The 25,944-nt window shown below is 40.0% G+C and overlaps 1 protein-coding gene across 1 annotated transcript; it reads left to right on the plus strand.

The window, feature by feature from the left end:
* The first annotated feature begins 561 nt into the window (after positions 1 to 561).
* LOC133736033 (disease resistance protein RPV1-like) lies at positions 562 to 25,893 on the plus strand. The gene is made up of 4 exons (XM_062163470.1): positions 562 to 1,206; positions 23,294 to 24,392; positions 24,474 to 24,749; positions 24,858 to 25,893. The coding sequence occupies exons 1-4, from the start codon at positions 695 to 697 to the stop codon at positions 25,344 to 25,346; spliced, it is 2,376 nt and encodes a 791-aa protein (XP_062019454.1). The 5' UTR covers positions 562 to 694; the 3' UTR covers positions 25,347 to 25,893.
* The last annotated feature ends 51 nt before the right edge of the window (positions 25,894 to 25,944 follow it).

The raw sequence follows: 25,944 nt of genomic DNA on the forward strand, positions 1-25,944 counted from the left end.
TATATTTATAATACTGTTGTTGTTTTTTCTTTGACTCAGATATATTCTCATCTTTTTTTCCTTTTCTATGTTTGTACTTTTGGGGTAAGATTTATGTCCCCGCCTCTTCTTTGTTTTTTTCTATTATTATTAATAAAAATAAAATAAGTGGATGGGGGGTGTTTTCTCAAAGTGTCGCAGACTCTTCTTCTATAAGATTGAAGGCGAGACTTATTCACTATATTGTTTGCTTGTAAAGAAGTAATATCGCATAATCGCTTATTTAATTAAAAAAAAAAAGAAGCATATGTGCTATGTCCTACATGGCGTTTGATTAGATGTCCTTGGTCAAATAACCTTATGCAAAAACTAATTGATCAGTACGTCGTGTTCAAATTGTATTAGAAATAAACCCACCAATAATTATGCGTACGACTTTTTTAACTTTGGCAGATTTGGGAGAACATCGTGGAATTTTTCCCATAGACGTGACCCTTTTTCAATAACATATTGCATGACACCAACCAAGAATTTTCATCATTAATCAGCTACACTTTTAATTTCTTTTTTTAACGTACTCTTCCACGCCTCAAATATTATATTTCATGCCTACAATTACACCTGGTTTGGTGAACACCTCTGAAGCAGTTTCATCCAAGGCCTAATCTGGTGAATAACAAGAGAGAGTGATCGATCGATCAGTATCATATTTACAATGAAACCCAATTCAATGGTCACTCAATTTGGAACCCCTTCCTCTTCTTCTTTCACCCATAAACATTCTTGGACATATGATGTCTTTCTAAGTTTCAGAGGTCAGGATACACGCAGAAATTTTACAGACCATTTGTATAGCGCTTTGAGTCAACAGGGGATCTTAACCTTCGATAACGTTGAGGTTCCAAAAGGAGAAGTGAATGGCCCGGCGATTTTCAGAGCAATCGAAGAGTCAAGAATTTCTATCATCATATTATCTCACAATTATGCAACTTCAAGATGGTGTTTGGAGGAATTGGTGAAGATCCTCGGATGTAGAAACTCAAAGCAATTACAACAGGTTCTTCCTGTGTTCTACAAGGTTAGCCCCTCCGATGTAAGGAACCTGAGAGGTCGTTTTGGTGAGGCATTAGCTGCGCATGAAATTGAGTTCAAGGATAAGATATATGAATGGAGAGCAGCTCTTGTGGAAGTAGCAAATCTCTCTGGTTGGCATTTTCTGGAGGACGGGTAAGTTTCTTAACCATCATAACTAGCCACCTTCATTCTATAGTTTTTTTTTTTTTTTTTCGTTACAACCTTCAATATCTATGCTTTCGATCAGCTAATAAAGGAGATAATTATGTAACCAAAACAAATAAAAAAATAAAGGAGTAATTTTCTAGAGTAAAAACGCATTATAATAACTTCCAACTATTTTCTGAATGGACAACAGCTTTTTATGGAAGCAAATTCAAGTTTTAGGTCTATGCTAACCTGATCATAAATTGATAAATCATTCCAGATGGATTCAATCATTACTTTTATGGTCTCAGCAGATAAAATCCTACATCTGAACCCACCAATCTTCTAAATTTCCCCATAACATTAGTTATGAGAAATTTTGTTCTCTATAACCCAAATTAAGCTCTTTTGAAAAAAAAATTCTTTACTAATTTGCCCTCTCCCCCTTTGAGAGAGAGAGAGAGAGAGAGAGAGAGAGAGAGAGAGAGAGTGTGTGTGTGTGTGTGTGATAGATAGATAGATAGAGTGGGGTTACCGGAGAGTTTGCTGGAATCTTGCCAGCGGTCAACGGAGATTTTGCCGGTCATCGGAGGTCCCTGGAGAAATCGTCAGAGATCTCATAAGTCACTAGAGAAGATGCGAAGGATCTCACTGAAACATTTATTGACCCTCAATAAAATACTTTTTATTAAGGATCAATAAAAAAAAAAAGGGAAAATGTCCATTTACCCAAATTTGAGTTACACTAACCCCATTTACCCAAATATCTTATAAATTAAATTGCCCACTTATCCAACAAATTATATATTTTTTGCCCTAATACCCAATTAAGTTATTTTTTTATTAATTTTTATTTATTTTTGAGACAATTTTGCCCTCTCTCCCTTTGCCACTTGGAGAGAGAGAGACTTCACTGGAATCCGGTCACCTGCCGCCAGAATCCCGTGACTGACTGCGGGAATCCTGTGATCGATTGCCGGAATCCGATCACCGGCGGTCGAAATTCGAAGATCGGTGTCATGTTTTATTGCCCCCCAATAAACTGTTTATTACCCCCAATAATACATAATAAACTTTTTATTGCCCCCCAATAAACTTTATTGCCACCTAATAAACTTTTTATTGCTCCCCAATAAAAATTTGGAGCAATAAAAATTTATTGGGGGTTAATAAAAGTCTCTGGCGACCTCTTTGCGAACTTCTGGCAACCTCCGGACCGGTGACCAGAGTCCCGCGTCCTATTTTATTGCCCCCCAATAAACTTTATTGCCCCCAATGATACCCAATAAACATTTTATTGCCCCCCAATAAACTTTATAAAAATTTATTGAGGGGTAATAAAGTCTCCGGCGACCTCTTTGAAAACCTCCGGCGACCGGTTACCGGATTCCGGCGATCGGTGACTGGATTTTGGCGGCCGGTTACCGGTGACCGGAGTCCCGTGACCAGTGACCGGAGTCCGGCGATCGGTGACCGGATTCCGGTGAGGTCTTCAATGATTTTTTAATTATTTAAAGGGCAAACTTGTCTTTTTACATTTAAATTGGGTAAGTGGGCACATAAATCTTTTGGTGGAGTAAGTGGGCATTTATTGGACCCAAATTGAGTAAATGGTCAAGAGCCCTTAAAAAAATGGGTAAATAACCAAAAACCCAAAATCACCTCTAAATTTGATTTCTTCTCATTTTCATTCTCAACAAAAAATTTATTGACCCTCCATCAAAAGTTTTATGAGTTATAGTCAGTTGTATTGAGGGTCAATAATGACTCATTTTGTTGCTTTTGTGAGTTGTACGCTATTTTATTGAGAGTCAATAATGAGTGCAAAATCATCATTTAATTTCTTTTATGAATTGTAGGCAGTTTTATTGATGGTCAATAATAAATGCAAAATGTAGATTTGAAAAGTTTTGTCAGTTGTTAGTGTTATTGAGGGTTAATGAGTATAAAATATAGATATTCAAGATTTTGTGAGTTGTAGTCAGTATTATTGAGGGTCAATAAAAATGTCATTTTCAACGATAAAGATTAATTGCAATGTTTTATAGAAAGTTATTTCTACCCAAAAGAAATTAAAAACAAAGATCAAGTAATATCCAGACGCAAAGATTTAAAGGATATATTATAAGGCAACTGACCAATTGCCCAAATTTAGCCCAACAAATGCCCACTTACTCCACTAACATATTTATGTGCCCACTTACCCTATTTGAAGGTAAAAAGACACTTGTAGGCTCCAAATATCCAAAATTTACCAACTGCCACAATAACTCTCTCTATGTCTCAGACTCTCTCTCACTCTATTCACCACGATGACTAAGGACATCTCTCTCTCTCTCTCTCTCAAAACTTCTCTTATTCTCTCTATCTCTCTAAAGCCCCCTCCTCCCCTCTCTTTCTGAAAGGTATCTATGACAGACGATGTCCTCGTCATCGAGCTACTACTACAGCTAAAGAAGTTACGGGCAGTGGCATCATTGTCTTTGATTCACTAGGAGTTACAAGTGAGTTGGTTGAAGGCATCGACGGTGGTGGTGGTGGGTTCTGGCGGCCGATATCAATCTCAAGAGTGGTGACCTGATGAATTGCTGGATTAAATTCGATGGGTCAAGTCGGGTCTTCAACATATCCGTTTCGTATTCGAATCTCAAACCCAGAGACCCGCTCCTCTCCTTCCCTTTCGATCTTGATCTCCAACGTCAACAAATTCATGTATGTTGTGTTTTCCGAGTTGACCCAAGGAATCATTGAAATCCACTGTCACGCCTTGATTTTTAATCATCAATAAAAATCAAGATCATTCTCACAATTATACAAATGTGATGATTCAACCATTAATACAAAATACTTGAAATGTTGAAGGATATTCGATTTATGTGCGCCTTACCAAACTAGGATTACTTTCTATTGTTGTAATAGGAGAGAATGTTCTAGATTCCTAGTTCTAATTAGAATAGGATTCCTTGTACTCAAAGATTATGTACTTGTATCCTCTATATATAGAGGCTCCTATTATCAATGAAAGTTTAAACAATTTCTCTCTACAATCTTCTCTTAAGTCTCTTATTCTAAAACACGTTATCAGCAAGAGCCTAACCCTGAATCAGAAGCCAAAATTTTTTTCTTCTCTCTTCTTGCCGTGAAACCCTAGAACCCTACCCTAGGATCACCTCATGCGCGCCACCATCTCTGCGCGCAGTTTTGGGAAGAGAACTACAAGACTACGAGGAAAAGAAGAACAAGAAAATCAAGCATCAAGAAAGCACCAAGTATGTTTTAAATTGAAGTTCCTGCTTTCTGTACTTTAATTTAATCTTCTTTTTCTTCGGGGACTTGCAACCTCCCTTCTTCTACATCCCACCTTTCTGTAACGTGCGTTTGATTCTATAAAAGCGGAATCGTGGGGATTCACGCTATATGAACTAAGAGCGTTCGTAGACTTTGGACTAAGAGCGTCCGTAAGCATCGATTTTGACCATACAAACATCATTGTTTCGGTCTAATTTAAATTTCTTGGAAATCGATTTCTTGGTAGCATTAAGGCTCGCAAATCTTAATATTAGTTTTCATGGAAGCATTGACTTCAAAACTAATCGGTTCTTGTTTCTCCTTTTCAAGATGTCAAACTTGAACGAGCTCGATTTTACTCTATTGGATTCTACGGGCACAGGATATTTCATGTGGGCTCATAATGTTAAGCTCCACCAAATTGCCCTTGATTTATTGCCTACAATCCAAGAGCGCTAATATGAAGGAACCGCTCAAGACTCTCAAACTGAGATAGATAATTTCAGGTTACTTACCCTGATGAAGCACCACATAGAGATGGCACTTTAGTTTGAGTACATGAATGAGGATAGCGCTAGAAACCTTTGGGTAGCGCTTCGTGAACGTTTTAGTAAACATTCACCATCTTCCGAACTTAGAAGCACAATGGAATAATCTCTGCTTCTCTAAACTTCGAAATAGTTATGGAATATTGTTCGGAAGCTCTCTGCATCAGATCATTGATGCATGCCTGTGGAAAAACTATCACAGAAGAACAATTGATTGAGAAAACTCTAACTACCTTCCCCGTCACTAAATTAAGATTCTCTGAATTCTATCGAATCTTAATCAACGAAGGACGGATCACAATCACAAATCTCCATCAGCTAATTAGAGCTATGGCTTGTGTTGAAAGGCACAACCACAAATTTGTGAATAGAGAATATGGTAGGCCTCAAAATGGCTACCATGAGCATCGTTCTAGAAGAAGTCGCCATGGACGATATGATACATATGATCAACATGCTCATGAAGGTAATCACCAAAGTTGGCAAATACATGACCAAAGGAGTCATGACGTTAAGCGTATAGGGGTTGGACGCCATGGCACCACTTTTGGCCATGGTGATGCTATTCCAACGCCATTGGTCCTAGGAACCATATGTATAACGTCAATATAGCTCAATCAAGAGAGCATCCTCATCATGGTATTTTATGGAGTATATGATCAACGGTGATCATGACATCGAGTTAAAGAAGACTTTAAATATGGCAATGAAGATAAACATATGCCGCAGATTTTTTAGTATAGTCTTTTTTTTCCAAGAATTATGTAATGGCAATTATGCCTTAAATCAATAAATGACAATTGTCTTAACTCTTTCTCACTAGGCTCACCCAATTAAGTATGATGTCTAGGAAACTAGTTGAGATTAGTGGTACTTAAGCGAGTTTTGCTCCACCGACATCTCTTCTTACTTTCCTAGTCATGTTTAATTGAAGTTACCGAAATGATTGAGTGACTACGATTTGTCTACGTTTGATTTTTATTTTGGATTAGATTTTGGTCAAGAAACTTTGATGTTATCATTGGGTATTATTAATAAAGTATCGATTATTCTATTTCATGTCTTGGACATATATTAAATTCGAACTTTATTATTTCAAAGATATAAGAGTCAATGGTTTTCATTGTGTGAATGGACAAGAGTTCCTTTGCATCACCTCTAATGACTACGAATATAAACGAGTCTTAGAGAAACTTATATGTCATTCTAGTGGGTTGTATGCAACCACTATTCGAATCATTGAATCAAACTATGTCATGAGAGATGACTTATGGGATTCCGACACATATAGGCTCTGGCATGACCATTTGGGACACCCAGGTCGTGACATGATGATCCATATATTAAACACTTCACGCGGACATCCATTCTTCAAAACGAAGAGAAGTAAGAATAAAAAAAATTGATTCGAGGAGAAGCATGGCACGCCTCTGCGCCTCATGGAGCCACCACCATGCTAGACCGGCCACCAATGGCCAGCGCCGCCTACCCCCTGCGGCCATCACTTGGCTTTGACGCCAAGAACCCTAATTCACCTCCTCTTTCTACTTCTAAAGTCAATTGTGACTTCATGGCTCAACCAAAATCCTCATTGTTGCTTCTAAAGCCCATCTTTTGTTTTGTAAAGCCTGCTTTTTAGGATCGAGACCATCCTATGCAAAGGACAGTAAGGAAATAATTCCATTCTTACAAAGAATCCAAGGGGATGTTGTGGATCGATTCAACCAACTTGCCGACTGCTTAGATGTTTTATGGTGTTGGTTGATGTGCGGACATGCTGGTCACGTGTCGCGATATCGTCCGCTCATAATGCTGCTCATGATAAACTCCTAGCCCATATCATATAGCTATAGGCTCACTACTCGGATCATCCTATTCAGTCCATTCGACTTGATAATGCTAGAGAGTTTACATCGAAAATTTTTGATGACTATTGCATATCATTAGGGATTGATATTAGGCATCATATTCCCATGTACACACCCCAGTGGTCTCGTGGGAAAGCCACCATTAAACGACTACGATGGTAGCCTGAACATTGGTAAATGTGCACCAATATTTCCTCTTAGGGTTATGCAACATCGCATGCAGCTATGCTAATTCATCTACGACTCATAACCACTCAACCTTTATTTGTGTTACAGCTAATGACTGGGTGCGAGTCTAATATCTCGTACTTACGCATATTTGTGTGTGATTTATGTGCCAATTGCGCCGCCACAGCACATCAAATGGGTCATTGCATCTAATGCATATATATATATAATTTTTTTTTTTGTTGGATATAAATCTCCAACCATAAGTCCGCTATGTAGAACCCTTGACAGGCGATCTTTTTTCTGCTAGATTTGCGGATTGTCACTTTGATGAGACAATCTTCCCATCGTTAGGGGGAGATAAGAACAAGAATGTCCAACAGGAACGACAGGAATTGTCGTGGTCTGTGTCGTGGTCTGTCCCCACTTTGTCTCATCTAGATCCCCGAACCACACAAGAAGTGCGGAGAATTCTCAATCTTCATAACGTAGCAGATTCGATGCCTGATGAATTTTCTAATATCGCTAAAGTGACGAAATCACACATACCTGCTGTAAAAGTGCCTGCAAGGATTATTGTCCCCACAAGAGGACATGGCGCCACCCAGAGGAGATGGGCACGGCACCACCACCATGGATGGTGGTATAGTAACGCCACAAGGTGGCATAATGGCATCATAGGCCATGGGTTATGCTAGAGAGCGTAGGAAACCCATAGGTTCGATGGATTCTCACCCTAGGAAGAGAGCGAGTTTGGTACAACTTGATCCATTGATCATTGATACTCAAAATCCTTCTCATGAGAATATCAGGATTGTGGTTAGAACCGTTGAAGAATATATAGATCGTTGGGGGACGCCTCAATGTTAGAACCGACTCCTGTGAATATAGAGATCTCTACAAACTACAATAGTGTACATGAGGACGTGGGATTATTGAGACCAATGACATCGAACCTTGTTCTGTTGAAGAATATCAATGTAGGGGAAATTGGCCTAAAAGGAAAGATGCGATCAAGGTTGAATTGGATTCACTAACGAAGATGAAGGATTTCGGGCCTGATATGCCAACACCTCCTAACATAAAACCTGTTGACAGTAATAGGTCTTCATTAGATAGCTTGATGACAAAAAGAGATGGTAATCTGATCTTATGGCCCAAGGCTTCTCACAAAACGCTCTGGAATCGACTATGAGAAGACATATTCTCTTGTAATGGATGTCAATGCACTCCACTACCTTGTCAGTTTGATAGTTTTCGAATAACTGAACATGCAGCTTACGAATGTGGTCACTACATATCTTTTATGAGGATCTAGATACATAATATAATGAAGGTTCTTGTAGACTTCATTTACCCAAATCAAGTGGCTCAAGACCACGGAGTTTGTTTGCAATGAAGTTGAAATGCTCACTAAAGTGACTATTTGATTGGGAAGGGATATAATGAACTATGCCCGCGTGTCTCCATGAAAAGTTTCGGATTTGCAATTGTAGCGGTTTTTGTTGATAAACATAATTGGAACCCTTGAGAGTTAAGGGAAACTACTGAACACCTGAAATTCGAGTTTGAGATCAAGGACCTTGGGAGAAAACGATTTTGTCTAGATTTAGAACTTTGTCAAGATGCACTCCCATGGCTGTCTGTAGTCTTGACCCTAAGAGGGATACGTTTCGTCCCAGAGATGATGACGAAGACGTGTTAATTGGCAGAAGTGCCTTACCTAAGTGTAATAAGCGCATTATTGTACATCTTAACATAATACAAGACCAGACGCCTCATTTGTTACGAACTTGTTGGCTAGATGTAGCCCTACGCCAACTCGATGCCATTGAACTGGTGTAAAGACAACTTTCGATACTTAAAGGGTACGATAGATATGGGTTTGTTTTATCCCTACAGAGAGAAGAGGAATGACAAAATTATGGGATCAGACCCCATATGACAAAGCGTCACCGTTTACACGCCGTAGCCGACCATGTGGCCGCCGGCGCCGGCGCCGCCACCAAAGGTGGTCGGCCTCACCCACCTCCCTTACATCAAAACGATGGTGATTTTTTTATAGGTTTTGTTGATGCAGGGTATCTCTCTAACCCTCACAAAGGTCGCTCCCAAACAGGTTATGTCTTTACCATGGGAACTTGGGAAGCACTGCGATATCTTGGAGGTCTACAAAACAGACCCTTGTTGCTACTTCCTCGAATCATGCAGATATTATTGCCCTACATGAATCAATGCATGAATGCATATGGTTAAGGTCCATAGTTGGACATATGTGAGGAACTTGTGGTTTGAAGTCTACCACAGATGAACCTACATGCATTTATGAGGATAATGCAGCTTGTATTGAACAAATGAAGTTAGGTTTCATCACAGGCGACAACACCAAGCATATATAGCCTAACTTCTTTTATTATCAGCAATAACATACACTTCTAAAGATTGAAGTAAATCAAATCCGATTAGAGGATAATGTAGCAGACTTATTTACTAAGTCGTTACCTAAATCCACCTTTAAGAAACATGTGAAGAGCATCGGATTGAGAAAGTTATCCGAACTCCCATGATGTAGCAGCCAGGGGGAGATGTCGACATCAGGGGGAGGCATGATGTCTACATGTTTGATCTCTCAAAGAGTGAAGGGCGTGTTGTACTCTTTTTCTCCTCCTCGAGGTTGTTTTTGTCCCACAGGGTTTTTTATTACTCGAGTAAGGTTTTTAACGAGACAACATTTGAAGCGCCATGGTGTCACGATGACATCACGTTTGGACGGCACAAGGGGGAGTGTTGAAGGATATTCGATTTATGTGTGCCTTACCAAACTATGATTACTTTCTATTGTTGTAATAGATTCCTAGTTCTAATTAGAATAGGATTCCTTGTACTCAAAGATTATGTACTTGTATCCTCTATATATAAAGGCTCCTATTATCAATGAAAGTTACAACAATTTCTCTCTACAATCTTCTCTCAAGTCTCTTATTCTAAAACATGAAAAACTTTTTCCTTTTAAACTAAGTACATATTGATGTCCTGAACCCACAATGTAAATATATTCTCGCTCCGCAGAGTCATATATTACACAAGTTTACAAATTAAATTGCCACAATAAAATAAACGTAAATACTCCTCAGAGCTTAGTATATAGCAAAAGTCATAATAATGGCAAAACTACAAGTTGATCAAACGGTCAGATCCTCATGGATCGAAAACCGAACGATTTGAAATTAAGGAAAACCCTAACATTATCAAACAACCTCCAAAAGTTACATATCATATATCAAAATGCTCGTATCGACTAGTAGATGATAATGAAGTAAGAAACTGCCCTAGACATGGTTGGACGCACTGCCACATGAGGCTGCACGTGAGCTCACGCGCTGCCGTGCCAAACTCAATACCAGCTCAATCCAACCGTCCAGAATGTAGAGAATACTAAGTCGAGTAACTTTAATACCTGGAGTTCAAGTCAAATCGGCCTAGATCGCCGTTGCAAGTCAAAAATCACTGTTCACCTTAAGTTGCAGCTCCACGCTGAAAATCGGTCAACATGACTACCAAGGGTCGAAAGAGGACGCAGCCAGGAGCAAAACGTGACCGATTTCACGTCCATCCATCGCCAAAATCGGGAGAACCGATCGGGTCCGCAGCCTAGTGGCTTCACTGCGCAGCCGTGGCTGAGAATCAGAGCTAGAGGCCACCGTAGGGAGGACCGGACGGAGGAGAAGAAGCGATTTGGGTTGGTTTTGTGGCCTGTGGTCGCTGGAGAAACGAGTTCTGGCCGGGTTGAGAAAACGGGTCCGGGTCAGGTTTACAGGAAAATAGAGAGAGAATATTTTCTGGAATTTTCTGAAAAACTTGCCAAAATGGGAAAGTAAGGTCTTTTTCCAGAAATTTCCCTATTTACACAAAATTTCTGAAAATGAAAATAACTTCCGCTGACCATAACTTTCTTGTACGAACTCCTATTTACGCGTGCTGCATGTCCACGAACTCGTATCGATGCGCTCTACGACTTTCGTGAAGGAATTTTTTAGAGAAACTCAACATAAAAATTGTCAACCTTCGCGTCCTCCTAGAATAATTAATCGTTCGAAAATAATTTCATTTCACCATCAACATACGAATAAAACATAACAATAATAATTCGTACAACTGGTCCATTATTAATTGCAAGAATTAAATAAAAAAAATCCTGGTCATCACATCCACAACGTTGAGTAGTGGAGCTTCAACTTGTTTGTCGATTCAACTAGCTCAAGTGGATCAGCAGCACCACCGCCTTTGACGACTAATCTGATGAACCCAACCACCAACTAGGTCAAATCTCCACCACCTTCTTTTGCTCCAACTAGGTCTGATTTAGCTTCTAGTACTAGCACTACACAGAAGAACAGTAAGTCTTCTTCTTGCCATAACTAGCTTCACAAGCAAGGTCCAGGAGTTGTTGCTGGTGCGGTCATAGCTGGGGCTTTCATTTTGGCTATGTTTGTCAGTTTTTTCGTTTGGGTTATAACAAGAAGATTAGACATGTTAAGAAACAAGTTGAGTCAGTTAATTCACCAGTGAGGTCGATTCAGAACCCTACTACTATATGTGCATATGGAGTATACATGAGATTTCTATGTTGTTAAATTTGGTATATGGAGTATAACATGGGATTTTTGTTTTGGTTAAATTTATTTTATTGGAGGCAATAACAGATTTTATTTAAATTCAATAAATAAACTTTTATTAGGGAGTCGATAAACCTCTTAAAACTTTTAAAATCAAGAATATCTTCATTTTTTACTTATTATTGACCTTCAATAAAACTTTTATTGGGGGCAATTAAACTTACTAGATTTTTTATTCACGGGCAATAACAGTTATTATTGGGGGTCAATAAATCTCTTAAAACATTTATGAGATCTCCAACGACCTCCCTGTGGGTCTCCGACGATCTCTCTGATGACCTCCAATGACTGGCGAGACTCTAGAAAAAGTTCGGCAAGGTTTTGGCAAATTTCGACGAGGTTCCGGCAAAGTCAAGTGTGGTTCCGGCAAACTTTTATTGGAGGGCAATAAAAATTTATTAGGTTTTATTGGGGAGCAATAAAAGTTTATTGGAGGGAAGGGAGACTAATCTCCCTTAAATTAGACAAATAAAACTTTGATTGAGGAAGAAGAAAAGGAGATCACATTAATTTAACATCTTTTATTGGGGGTAATAAAAGTTTATTGGGTTTTATTGGGGGGCAATAAAAGTCTCCGGTGACCTATGAGATTTCCAACGACCTCTTTAGGGACCTCCGGCAGAATTTTATGGAGAAGTCCGTTGGACAGTCACGAGATTCCGACGACAGACGATCGATGACCGAGAGTCCGACGACAGACGATCGATGACCGAGAGTCCGACGGCCAGTTACCGGAGTCCGCCTAAGTCTCTGATGACTTTTCTCTAAGTGACCAAAGAGAGAGGGCAAAATTGTCTCAAAATTAAATAAAAAACAATAAATAAATAAAAAAACCTAATTGGGTATTAGGAAAAAAATATGTAATTTATTGGGTAAGTGGGGAATCTTGTAAGATGTTTGGATAAATGAGGTTAGTGTAGTTCAAATTTGGATAAATAGACATTTTCCCTATATTATATACAAGCAAAAGACCCATCTTTTTTTTATCAAAAAGACCCCCTTCTCATATGGGTTTTGCTTATATTCTGCAATTCAAGCTTAAGCTCCAATTAGGATCCCTGTAGCAGAAAACAAAACAGAGGTCGAGTTATACTTGTTCCTATTGGCCCAAATCACTGGGTTTAAGGTCGCACAATATGGAAACTTCCCAATAGATTACTTGAACTAAAAAAAGGCACCCAATCAAACACCAAACTACAAAAATCCTACAAAGTAAAAGACAACCCAGTAGCTTGTGAAATCATTAACTACCTTATACCCAGTTGAAGATTGAGCATCAAATCATTCTATCGAGAATCAAATCGTAGTTCGTATGCTCTTTGGAAATAAGTTGCCCAGGTTTCTTGGGCTCGCCTGGAAAACAACAGGGATTCCTCTTCCAATGTGATTGGAAGTGATGATGATGTGAACAATTGGACCAACTGAAACTGAAGAATGAATCTACCTATTGGTGGTGCTGCAAAGCAAACAATCCAAAATCCTAAACCAGATATGGTGGGAAGCCCTTTTGCTTATCCCTAACCAGAGCCTGGTCGAGGCCACAGTCACCGTTGTGGACCTCGATGACGGTGTGTTGTCGCGGTTCTCGAGGCTGAGGAGGATGTTGAGGTTGTGGAGGCCAACGTTAGCATGGATAGTGACGACGGAGAAGTCGAGCACGCAAGGGAGAGGCCGACATTGGCGGTGGTCATGGTCTTACCGACACTTGGAATGACATGATAGTACTTCAGGCCTTGGCATTATTGGCAACACGTCGGTGGTTGCACAGAGAGAGTGAGAGAGAGAGTGTGTGTGTGTAATTGAGCTGAGCCCAAAGGTGTCATTTAATAATTGAGCTGAGCCCAAAGGTGTCATTTTCTCCCTAAATGGAGTGATTGAGAATTTGAATTTGTTGGTGGAGTGATGGGAAGTGTGTAAAAATTGGGCTATGGGGCAATGCCCTTATTAAAAAATACTAAATAAAAAAGGGGACCGATCAATAACCACTTAAATTATAGTTAACATTATACTTTGGTTCTAGACCATATGATCCTGATTAAACAAAATTTGTTATTTGTCTTTTAAATAATAGTAGAACAAAACACACTCGATAGGTGTGAATAATAAATTAAATAAATATAGAAAAACTTTTTTCAAAGTAAGTGGGAAGTTACTACATATAGTAGAAAGTGTTGTTATGGGTGAAATGCACATATAGTGGGTAAGTGGGAAGTTACCTGCAGATGAGTGAAATATTGTTTTCTTATCTTTTTCAATTTTGATTTTGTTATCTATCTTCTTATCCCTTAATTATTAAATATAATTTCAAATTAATATATATATATATATATATATATATATACAGATCCTATCCAGAGCGGAGCTCTGCTTTGAAATTAACGTGTGAAGTTCGAGTTTTTGGTCACTTTTCGGTTGCATATCCACATCTCGACCGTTCAGTTTTTAGGTACTAGTGTATAGATTCTCTCTGCAAATTTTCAGCCAAATTGATGATCGTTAAGGTATCTAAATCGCTTAAACCAATGGACGGACTGAATCTGTCAACCTGAACCGTACTAGCTTTAAGGCAATTATCAATGCCTTAACGATTATCATTTTGGCTGAAAATTTGCAGAGACGATCTATACACTAGTACCTAAAAACTGAACGGTCGAGATGTGGATATGCGACCGAAAAGTGACCCAAAACTCGAACTTCACACATAAATTTTCAAAGCGGAGCTCCGCTCTGGATAGGATCTGTATATATATATATATATATATATATATATAGGGTTAAATATTGTTTACTCCCTGAACTTTTACCCAAAAAACACTTCAGTCCTTGTCATTCTAATTTTACACGTTTACTCCTTGTACTCTTAATTTTGGATCAATAGGTCCATTCCGTTACTCTCCGTCCAAAATTTCCGTTAAGTCCATGACGTGGCAATCCTTCTGCGTCAAAATGTCTATTTTACCCTTTTTTTTTTCTTTTTCTTTTTCTATTCATCTCTTTTTTTTCTCTGCTCGACGAGAATGAACTCCTTTCACTCTCTGCTGCAATACCCATGAGATCGCCACCGACACCTCCAAGGCCAAACCAGACCCATCGTACGGCTTGGGATCTTCCTCATCTCTCATAGCTTCTTCTTCAGGTTACTCCCACTCCTTCTTCTCTCAGATGAGACGATCTGGGTTTCGAGGCAGAGGGAGAGATCCAGGTCGGGGAAGGAGGCGAAGCAGGTCGATGCCGAATCGACTCAATCGTTGACGATGGGACGATCTGGGTTTTGAGGCGGAGGGAGAGATTGAGATCGGGGACGGAGGCGAAGCAAGTTAGGTTCAGGTTGAGGTCGTGCGTCCCAAAGCATGAGGGAGGTGCGGCGGTGCAATTCTGGGTTTGCATTGGCTCGGCGGTGCAGTTCAATTTAGGAAGACTCTGAACCCGAATTTGTGGTGATTCGGACTTAGGGTTTTTGATCTGTATTGGCTTTCGATGAACTGAGCAAGATGTGTAATGGGTTTGCCAACAATGAAAAGAAGAAAATCAAGAAACCCAAAAAATTGAAATCTTGAAATTGAAGAACTGAAGAAGAAGCTCAGAATGGCAGACCAAATGTGCTTCGACTGCCTCCAGCGCTGGATTGAGTCGGAGTTCTCCGGCAAACTCGTCTTCATCCACAGACTTTCTGATTCCGCTTTTTCGTTTAGCTCAAACGTCGTCGTTCAGGTCCAAGTTCAATTCTTTATCCCTCTCTCTCATCCCCGTGCATTAAGTACCGGCAAAAGTTCAATGCTTTTTGATTTGTTGAGAAAGTTGAATACTCAAATTACTTGATTTTTTGCAGTTGTCTAGTTCAAATGGAGAAGCTGCTTCATCTCCTCAATTCTTGCTCAAGTATCTACCCAGTCATCACCATGATTGCTTGACCAAATTTGTGTTATGATTTGGCTCAATTTGATTCTGGAAATGAATTAGCTTTTCATTTGTGTGTGGTAGAATAGCTCTAGTGTTTGATTAACTAAATTGCAACTCAAATATGAGATTGTTGATTTCAATTGCTGATTGGTTTTCAGAAATTGTTGTTCTTGTGGTGTAGTTTGTTGTATTTTCAATTAACATTGCCAAATTGGTGTGAGGAGAGGGGTTCGTCAGAAGAAGTGAAAAAGATTGAGGAGGTGAAGAAGAAGAAGAGAGAGCTGGAAGAAGAAGAAGAAGAAGATATGAAAAAAAAAAATTAAGGGCAGAATAGACATTTTACCACGACTTAACGGAATTTTTAGACGGATAGTAACGGAATGGACCTATTGGTCCAAAATTGAGAGTACAAGGAGTAAACGTGTGAAATTAGAAGGACAAGGACTGAAGTATTTTTTGGCTAAAAGTTCAGGGAGTGTACATACCTCCAATAATATGGAGTATTTACTACGTCACCAAGCATAAGTAACACCCACTTTGGGACATCCACAAGACATGGCAAGGCCCAACCGAGACATACATCGTGTAGCCCTATGTTCAGGCTACGCGGCGGTATCCGGAAGTCGCAAATCCGCCACCGGGAAGCCACCTTCCCGCCCTTGCCAACATGTCTCCATAACATAGCTTTCTGCATGTTAAATAGACTAGAATAGTGTGGTTTCTTGTCCCACATCGAAGAACAAGTAAAGGAGAAGCATTCCTTCATCTATAAAAGGAATGCCTCCTCCCACAACTCAACACATTCATCCATCCCATTACATACTTTGTAATCTTGTTAGGCCGCAAGGCTCGACACACTAGTATAAGCTTTCAAGTGGACGTAGTCTCCCGCTCATGCGGAGGCGAACCACTATACATCTTGTGTCAAATCTCTCTCTCTCTGTCTCTCTTTCTTTATTTATAGCTAACTAGAGATCCCCACGGATCACTTAACGTTAACATTGGCGCCGTCTGTGGGAAGCCGACACACAGAGGCTTCGTCACTTACCATTGAGTTAAGTCATATTAACCAAGATTTCTTTCATTGAGTTATATAATTGAAATTCTTAGCGGTAACTTGTGCCATCGGGGCCGGTCAACGGCCAACATGGCTGGTCAACGCCGGTCAACACGTGGTCAACGCCCATGGAGTGGTCAAAACTTGCAGAAACTGATCAAAACACCAACATATGGGTCGGTCAACGCCCGGCGGATTCAGTCAGCGCCCAGCGGGCTGGTCACGCCAACTCAAGAAAGTCAACGATGCACTATTCAAAAAAAAAAGTGGGCGGCACAAACTCTCTGGACACCCAGAACACTTCTCTGGGCACCCCTCCAATTCACGTTTCCCGCCGGTTCCTACCAACTGCAGCTCCGTCCACCTTCGACCGAGCTCGTGGTCTCCGCCAAGCTCCATCAGCGGCGACTTCCTCCATCAACGTTGCCCAAGAACTCCTCCGCCCGGTGCTCCACCGCTCCGCCGGGGATTCTTCGCTGCACTTCTTCCGCCGAACTCCAGCATCCGCTGGACACCAAGACCATCTTCGCCCCTCTCCGTCCCAAGGCCTCCGCTAGCCAACTGCGATCTTCCGCCGGAGTGAGATCCTCCGCCGGACTTCTGCAGCACCGCTAAACACTAAGCTCCGCCGAACTCCCCCGCTGGGAATCACCGGCGGCACACCACCGCCCAACTCACCGGCAACCTTCCTCCGCTGGGCGCACTCCCAGCCAGCCAGCGGCTCCGCTCCGCCGGAAGCTATCTCAGGCAGCAGGTGTCGATCAAAGATTGATCCGCCAGGCACAGTTGCGTCGAGCGCTCTAGCCACTCATCAACCTATCTCCGCTAGGAGACCTCCTCTGAGCACGCAGCCTTCGCCGAACTCAAAACCACCGCCGGACCGCCAGCCCAGTCCAGCGCCGGCATGCCAGCGCCCGCTGCACTCCAAACACCGCCGATCTCGGAGCCTCCACAGAGCTCCAGGTCTGCCGAACTTCATCTGCGGGAAACAAGCTCCGCCGGCCACGTTTGGCTGAGCCACTCCACCAAACAACTCGTCCGCCGAGCTTCGTCAGCAACTCCTAAGCTTCATCAACGGCAGCAAGGCTAGCCACCGCCGGACTCCAGTACGGCACCTTTCCCGCTCATCGCAGTCGGCGGAAAGGGCTGGGCTCATTCAGCCTGGGCTGCTGCCAGTGGCACCGCCACACTGGGTCAGCGGCAACACCGAATTTGCAGCACATCCGCTGAGCTTTCATCCCCACGTTCACTTTGAATAGTGGCTAGCACACCTGATCCCTTCGCTGAGCTTGAAGCAGGCCCAACCAACAAGATAATTGTGTATTGGCTGCATGTGCCTTGTTATCAACTTATGGACACCTGTGCATGTGCTCCGACTCAACCGCTAGCATTACTTGCTTATTTGTACATTATCGGAATACTTTATCCGCCAAGCAATGGATCGTCATGCTCGGCCACCCTCGCCAGCCTCCAAATTGGCACAAGATAAGTCACTATTTCTTATCTTTTCCGCTCTTACAATTAGAGCTACTACCATACCAATGCCATGCTTTTACTACTTTTAAGCATGTTATTAGCAACTTTCCTACAAGTACATGCTACACACATACACGCTTAAATTCACTTTCATGTGACATTCATCTAGAACCTTGCACCGCTAGTCTCCCATGTGTACTAGCATGACTTATAGCTCAATTAAACATGCTCGGATAAATGCTTGCGAAACGGTTACGACTCGCTTGGGTATCAAAGCATGGCCGCGACTCGCTTGGGCAACGTATGCTCGCATAGCGCCTACACCCAACTTGCTCGAACACCTAACTCGCTCCACTTATCCAACATGCTTTAGTTACGCTCTCGGTTCACAATGCTTCATACATGTGGTCTAGCCTCCGGGCACTACATTTTTTCACATTCTCTTATCTATGGTCTAGCCTCCGGGCTCCACGAGTACATGGTCTACGACCTACCGCCATGCGGCAGGGCGACGCCCCATTATCTCATGCACTTACGAATTTTTGTCTTTTGTGATACAGGATAGCGAGTCCCTTCTTGCTTGCGGAGCTCGGGGACTTGTAGGGGCTGTGCGCCCCTCGGATTTTACTTATGCTTGATGACTTCATGATTTGAACTCCCCAACCAAGAAGTTCCTCTTACTCGGGGACTTCGGGGACTTGTACATACCTCCAATAATATGGAGTATTTACTACGTCACCAAGCATAAGTAACACCCACTTTGGGACATCCACAAGACATGGCAAGGCCCAACCGAGACATACATCGTGTAGCCCTATGTTCAGGCTACGCGGCGGTATCCGGAAGTCGCAAATCCGCCACCGGGAAGCCACCTTCCCGCCCTTGCCAACATGTCTCCATAACATAGCTTTCTGCATGTTAAATAGACTAGAATAGTGTGGTTTCTTGTCCCACATCGAAGAACAAGTAAAGGAGAAGCATTCCTTCATCTATAAAAGGAATGCCTCCTCCCACAACTCAACACATTCATCCATCCCATTACATACTTTGTAATCTTGTTAGGCCGCAAGGCTCGACACACTAGTATAAGCTTTCAAGTGGACGTAGTCTCCCGCTCATGCGGAGGCGAACCACTATTCATCTTGTGTCAAATCTCTCTCTCTCTGTCTCTCTTTCTTTATTTATAGCTAACTAGAGATCCCCACGGATCACTTAACGTTAACAGGGAGTAAACAATATATATGTGTGTGTGTGTGTGTGTGTGATGTAAGGATCTATATGTAATTTCACATGCAGTTTCGCTAACAAAACATCTTCTCTTAATAATAGTATAGATATTCCATTATATACCTTATCAAATAAGGCTCCTAACCATTTACCCAATTTGGGCCAAATAAATGCCCACTTACTCCACTAAAAGATTTGTGTTCCCACTTACGCAATTTAAATGTAAAAAGACAAGTTTGCTCTTTAAATAATTAAAAAGTCATTGAAGACCTCGCCGAACTCCTGTCACCGGCTGCCGGAATCCTATCACAAGTCGCCAGAGACTTTTATTACCCCCCAATAAATTTTTATAAAGTTTATTGGGGGAAATAAAATGTTTATTGGGTATTATTGGGGGCAATAAAATAGGACGCCGGACTCCGGTTGCCGGAAGTTCGCAAAGAGGTCACCGGAGACTTTTATTGGTGCCCCCAATAAAAATTTATTAGGGGGCAATAAAGTTTATTGGGAGGCAATAAAAAGTTTATTGGGTATTATTGGGGATAATTAAAAGTTTATTGGGGGGCAATAAAACAGAACACCGGCCGCCCAATAAAAAGTTTATTAGGGGGCAATAAAGTTTATTGTGAGGCAATAAAAAGTTTATTGGGTATTATTGGGGGTAATAAAAAGTTTATTGGGGGGCAATAAAACAGGACACCGGTCGCCGGATTCCGACTGTCGGTGATCGGATTTCGGCGGCCGGTGACCGGAGTCCGGAGTCCGGTGAAGTCTCTCTCTCTCTCTCTCTAAGTGACAAAGGGAGAGAGGGCAAAATTGTCCCAAAAATAAACAAAAATTAATAAAAAAATAACTTAATTGGGAATTAGGGCAAAAAATATGTAATTTGTTGGGTAAGTGGGCAATTTTATAAGATGTTTGGGTAAATGGGGTTAGTGTAGCTCAAATTTGGGTAAGTGGACATTTTCCCTATCAAATATCTATCATTAATTTCTTTCTCATTCTCCTTCAAATTCATTTATTGTAGATAGGGGTCATCATTTGGCCATAAGTTCATAGGACCAAAGCCCAACCTGGCCCTTGCATTAAGACGGGCCAGCCCGACCCTTTCTCAAATAGAATAGGATATGGGTCATGCAAGTGAAGCCAGGGTGGGCCCGTTAGGGCCAAACCCGGCCCGACCTTTTAAGCCCGCTCAATGCCCTAATAATTTTCCATTTTTTCTATTTTTAAATATGTTTCTCTTTACTTATCCCTTTCTTTGTGAACCTAGACTTAGGGCTGGGCACGGGCCGGGCTGGGCCGAAATTGTGGTAATCCCGATCCCAGGCCTGAAATTGAAGTTCGGTACGGGCCGGTACGGTTTAGCACATTTTGAGAATTGATCCCGACAAGCCCGAACCGGATCGGTAACGGGCCGGGACAGGACCTAATCCGGGATAGAACCGGAAAAAAATAAATAAATAAAGATCTCTCTGTTTGCTCAGATGCACTTTGTTGATCTCCGTTTGCTTCAATGAAATCTAATTCAAAGGAAATAAAGAGATCAACATGTAGATTAGATCACTAATATACAAACTCTCAATCTTCGAAGCCCTAGAATCTCTCCCTCTCTCTCTGTCTCTGAAACGCTGTCATTTCAGCCATGGCGGAGTGCAGCAAGGTCGCGCCGACGCCGCTGCTGAAGGATGAGTTGGACATAGGGATCCCGACGATCCGAAACCTCGACGGGATTGAACTTATAATGGACCGAGGAGGCCGGGCAGGTGAGATGGTAGATCTGGTCGACTTCGAGAAGGAGAGGAAGACAAAAGAAAGAAGAGAGAGTTCGGATCTACACCTATCAAAGAGATTAGGAAGTTAAATCATAAAACCAGAGATGATGGCAGCAATTTCTTCCAAATTGAGAGCTAAATAACATGCATGGGAGATGAGAGATAGAGATCATGGTGCAAGATTCATGGCGATGAGAGACGGGTGAGACAAGCAGTGGTTAGATTGTGAGGGATTATGTACAGAAAGTCAGAAAGAAAGAGATAGAGAGATGGTGTAGAAGGAAAGGGAAGGGAAGATAAGAATATAAAATGGTAGTGTACATGTTACACTTCCCAGAACATTATGGTCTGAGTCAAAAGCTATCCAATTAAGTCAGCCCATGTTTCAAAAACATAGAATAATTATACTTCGGTACGGTTTGGGATAAGCACAGGATGAAGAAGAGTTTTTCTATTGGAACCTCCAAATTTACTCACTTGACCTCAATGTTTTTTACACCTCCTATCAAATTTTCAAATACTAAATTTACTCATTAAACCTCACTAAAGTTCCTCAAATAACCTTACTCATATAATTTACAAACAAACTAAGATCTTTATAATAAAAAACTTAGTCATTTCAATGATTTAATTACTCTATACATCTTAATTACATCTCCTTTCCTTAATCAGAGAACATAAATCTCTTATCCAATAAAAAAAAAATCAAACACAAGGTATTGAGTTTTTAAAATTAATAAAAATAAAATAACATGAACTATTATGTGATTTTTTTTATTTACTTTTTCTTTTTTAGCTGTGCAAAAAAAAAAAACAGATTAATTATTTTTACTTAATGTTTCTCTATTTTCTGTACCTCATGATTAATTATTTAAATATTTTTTTATTTATTTTTATTTGCTAGCTCTATTTTGTTTTTTTTCTTTTTGCAAATATAATGGATAGATTTAGATTTAGGTCATAAATATTATTTTGTTCTCCCTGACCAATATGCGTTCAATATGCATATCATACATTTTTATCTTAATCATAGTTTTATTTCTTATTAAATATATATGAATGCTTTAATGAGTATGTAGTGAAATTGGAAAATGAAAATAGATAGGGAAAATAATAAAGAATGCAATCTAATATTATTGAATAAAAAAATCTAGAGAAAATAAATATAACAATTTTTTTGGAATAATTATTGTCCTTAATAGTCATTTTATAGTAGGTTATATATGTCATTTAATAATTCATAATAGAGTGAGGTCAAGTGAGCAGATTTAGAGGTCCCAATAGAAACTCTTGATGAAGAATTGGATACCGATCCCGTACCGTAGCAAACGGTTCAGTTCGAGACAGTACCCGAACAATGAAAAAATGAAAAACAAGATCGTACCGTACCGGCTTAATTCGGGACGGAACCGGACCTACAATTAAAATATTAATGCAAAGAGTTTTTTTTTTTATAAGATTAATGCAAAGAGTTTTAATCATGGAATACATAACATTACTTTTTTGTTAAGGAACCCAAAAAAAGGTTATTTTGTTTAGCCCAAATAAAGAGTTTTAACCTTTTGTAATAAATAAAATCATTACTTTTTATTTCAGTGGCAATTTCTGTAATTTTTAGGGAAAAAAAGGTTGTATTATTTATCCTACATGGCCATTTTGAGTGTAAATTGAAAAGAAATAATGGATGAGTTTTACCTAATATCTATACTATTATTAAGAGAAGAGGCTTTGTTGGCCAAAACAAAAAAAAATATACCATAATGACCCTGGATTATTAAAAAACTTTAACACTCATAAAACAAATAGGGGTAAAATAGTCAATTTATAAAATAAATAGAAAAAAAAATGTAAAAGTGGGAAGTAGATAAAGTACGTACGTGAAAAAAAAAACCACAAACTTCCACAAAAAACTACCAATTCCTGTAAAAAAAACTACCCACTCTGTTTTAAAAAAAATATATCAATTTTCACACATATTGTGTGTGGGACCTGTCTAGTTTCTTATTAAAATTGGGTGTATAATGAATATTTGACCAAGCTATTAAAGTGCTAGACAAACTGCATTTTTTCAACTTACATTAACCAGTGTCTCGTGCTTTACCATTGGCAGGTTTGAGTCGAAGTTTATTCATGGGATTGTTGACGAGATTTTGAAACGAGTACATCTTACCTATTTGCATGTGGCGGATTATCCGGTAGGAATAGAGTCTCGTATACGTGATATGGATAGGCTTGTAGGTGTTGGCGGGGATGATATTCGTATGGTCGGGATATGGGGGCCTGGTGGAATAGGTAAAACAACAATTGCCAAAGCTGTTTATAATTCAATTATTCACAAGTTCGAATGTAGCTGCTTCCTGGAAAATATTAGAGAAAGATCAGCGCAATATGGAGGCCTCGTGAAACTACAAAGATTTTTTCTTTCCCACATCCTAAAGGGAAAAGAAATAAAATTAGCCACTTGCAATGAAGGAATGACAGTTATAAAGGAAAGATTAAGCCACAAAAGGGTTCTGTTAGTTCTTGATGATGTGAATGACTTGGAACAGTTAAGAATATTAGCTGGAGGATCTCAGTGGTTTGGTTTGGGAAGCAGGGTTATTATTACAACAAGAGATAAGCATTTATTAATTGCTCATCAGGTCAATCTAATATACAAGATCAAAAAATTGGATCATCATGAAGCTTTTGAGCTCTTCAGTTACAATTGCTTCCCAAAAAAGGAACTTTCAAATGAGTCTGCGAAACTGGCAATTGATGCAGTACAGTACGCCCAGGGCCTTCCATTAGCTCTTGTAGCTTTAGGCTCAGTTCTTTGTGGTAGATCTATAGAGGAGTGGAAAGAAGCGAGAGATGGTAATTGGCAATTTGGTATCACAGGTCTGTATGACACTCTTAAAATAAGTATTGATGCATTGGAACATCAGGTTAGAGAAGTTTTCCTTGACATCGCATGTTTCTTTAGAGGTCAAAATAACAATCATGTGATACAGTTACTAAAAGGGGGTGGCATCAATCCTAACATCAGTCTTAGTATCCTCCAAGAAAAGGCGGTGATAAGTATTAATGAAGAAAACCATATCTGGATGCACAACTTGGTGGAGGTAATGGGAAAAAGAATAGTTCACATTGAGTCCCCAAATGAACCCTGCAAACGCAGTAGATTGTGGTCTTCTGATGATGTTTACGATGTATTAACTAAAGGCAAAGTAAGTAGAACATACACATGCAATTACAGATTTATTTAAAAGAGAACTTGCTTTACTAACACTAATGCTTTTTCATATTAGGGAACAAACAAAGTCAAAGGTATCATGGTAAAGTTGCCTGAACCAGATGAGATAGTATTGAGTGCTGCAAGCTTTTCACGGATGAAAAATCTTAAATACTTCATAAACTGTAATGCATCTTTTTCGGGATACATTGATTATCTCCCTGATGAGTTGAGGCTAATTGATTGGCCTGCATTTCCTTTCGAATCTTTACCAATCAATTTTATTCCGAGGAAGCTTGTTAAACTCAGTATGCCTCGCAGCTGCATGTCACAACTGGGGGAGAGATTCAAGGTATATTGAACTATTGAACTATTTTCAGCAGTTAAATTTTTTTCACTTGAGGTTATATATATTCCTACTATGTCTTAATCTGTTTCTTTTTTCCTCTAATGTATACAGCACTCCAAAACTCTGAAATATATAAATCTGGAAAGCTGCCCATTCTTGACAGAAATCCCGAACTTGTCTGGATTTCCAAATTTAAGGCACTTGAATTTGAGCAACTGTACCGCTTTAGTTGAGCTTGATGATTCTATTGGATTCCTTAATAAGCTTGTGTCTTTAAGTCTTTCAGGATGCCGTAATATTACTAAGTTTCCAAGAAGAATCGCCTTGAAATCTGCAAAACATATTACTCTTAGAGGTTGCAGAATGCTTGAGTCTTTCCCCGCAATTGTAAAAAGGATGGAGTGCTTGACAAGCTTAGATCTATCCGGCACTGCCATCAAAGAATTGCCTTCACAAATTGCATCTCTGATTAGCCTTGAAGAGTTAACTATAAGAGAATGTGACAACCTTACTACTCTTCCATGCAGCATATATGATTTGCAGAATTTGGGGTCTCTTGATCTCCAAGGCTGCTCAAAAATTGTTACGTTTCCAAAATGATGTGCAGAATCAGTCCCAACATACTTGAACATATCACATGACTTGACTTATCTAAATCTACGTGGCTGCAGGATGCTTGAGGAAATTCCTGAACTTCCACCAAAAGTGAAATGGGTAAATGCGGCTGATTGCTTATTGTTGGAACGATTTACGAAATTATCAAACATCTTGGAACATAGAGAGTCGCAAATGATCAAATGTGTTTCACTGTTGAATTGTCAGAGACTGTGTGGAAGTCTGGCCAACAAAATGGAAGAGATTGAAGATACTTTACTGAATGAGGTCACTCTCTGCTCTCTGTTTCTCTCATGCAAGCAATCTGAATTCAACGTTGTTTTTCCAGGAGCTGAAGTTCCAAAGTGGTTCAACCATTGGAAGTATTTGAGTAATCCAGTTGATACATCTGAATTTTCTTTTGAAATCCCTCTCAATTTCAAATTGGGGGACAAAGGATTGGCTATATGTGCAGTGGCTACTTCTGTAGATGATCTTGGTCATTGCGCTTTCACAGCCAGAATTAGCATTCAGGAAGAAAGTAGTTGTCACGCCCCGAATTTTAAATACAATTAAAATCCGAAACATGAATTATACAACTTAA

Source organism: Rosa rugosa, chromosome 3 (genome assembly GCF_958449725.1).
Source record: "Rosa rugosa chromosome 3, drRosRugo1.1, whole genome shotgun sequence".
Classification (NCBI taxonomy): Eukaryota; Viridiplantae; Streptophyta; class Magnoliopsida; order Rosales; family Rosaceae; genus Rosa; species Rosa rugosa.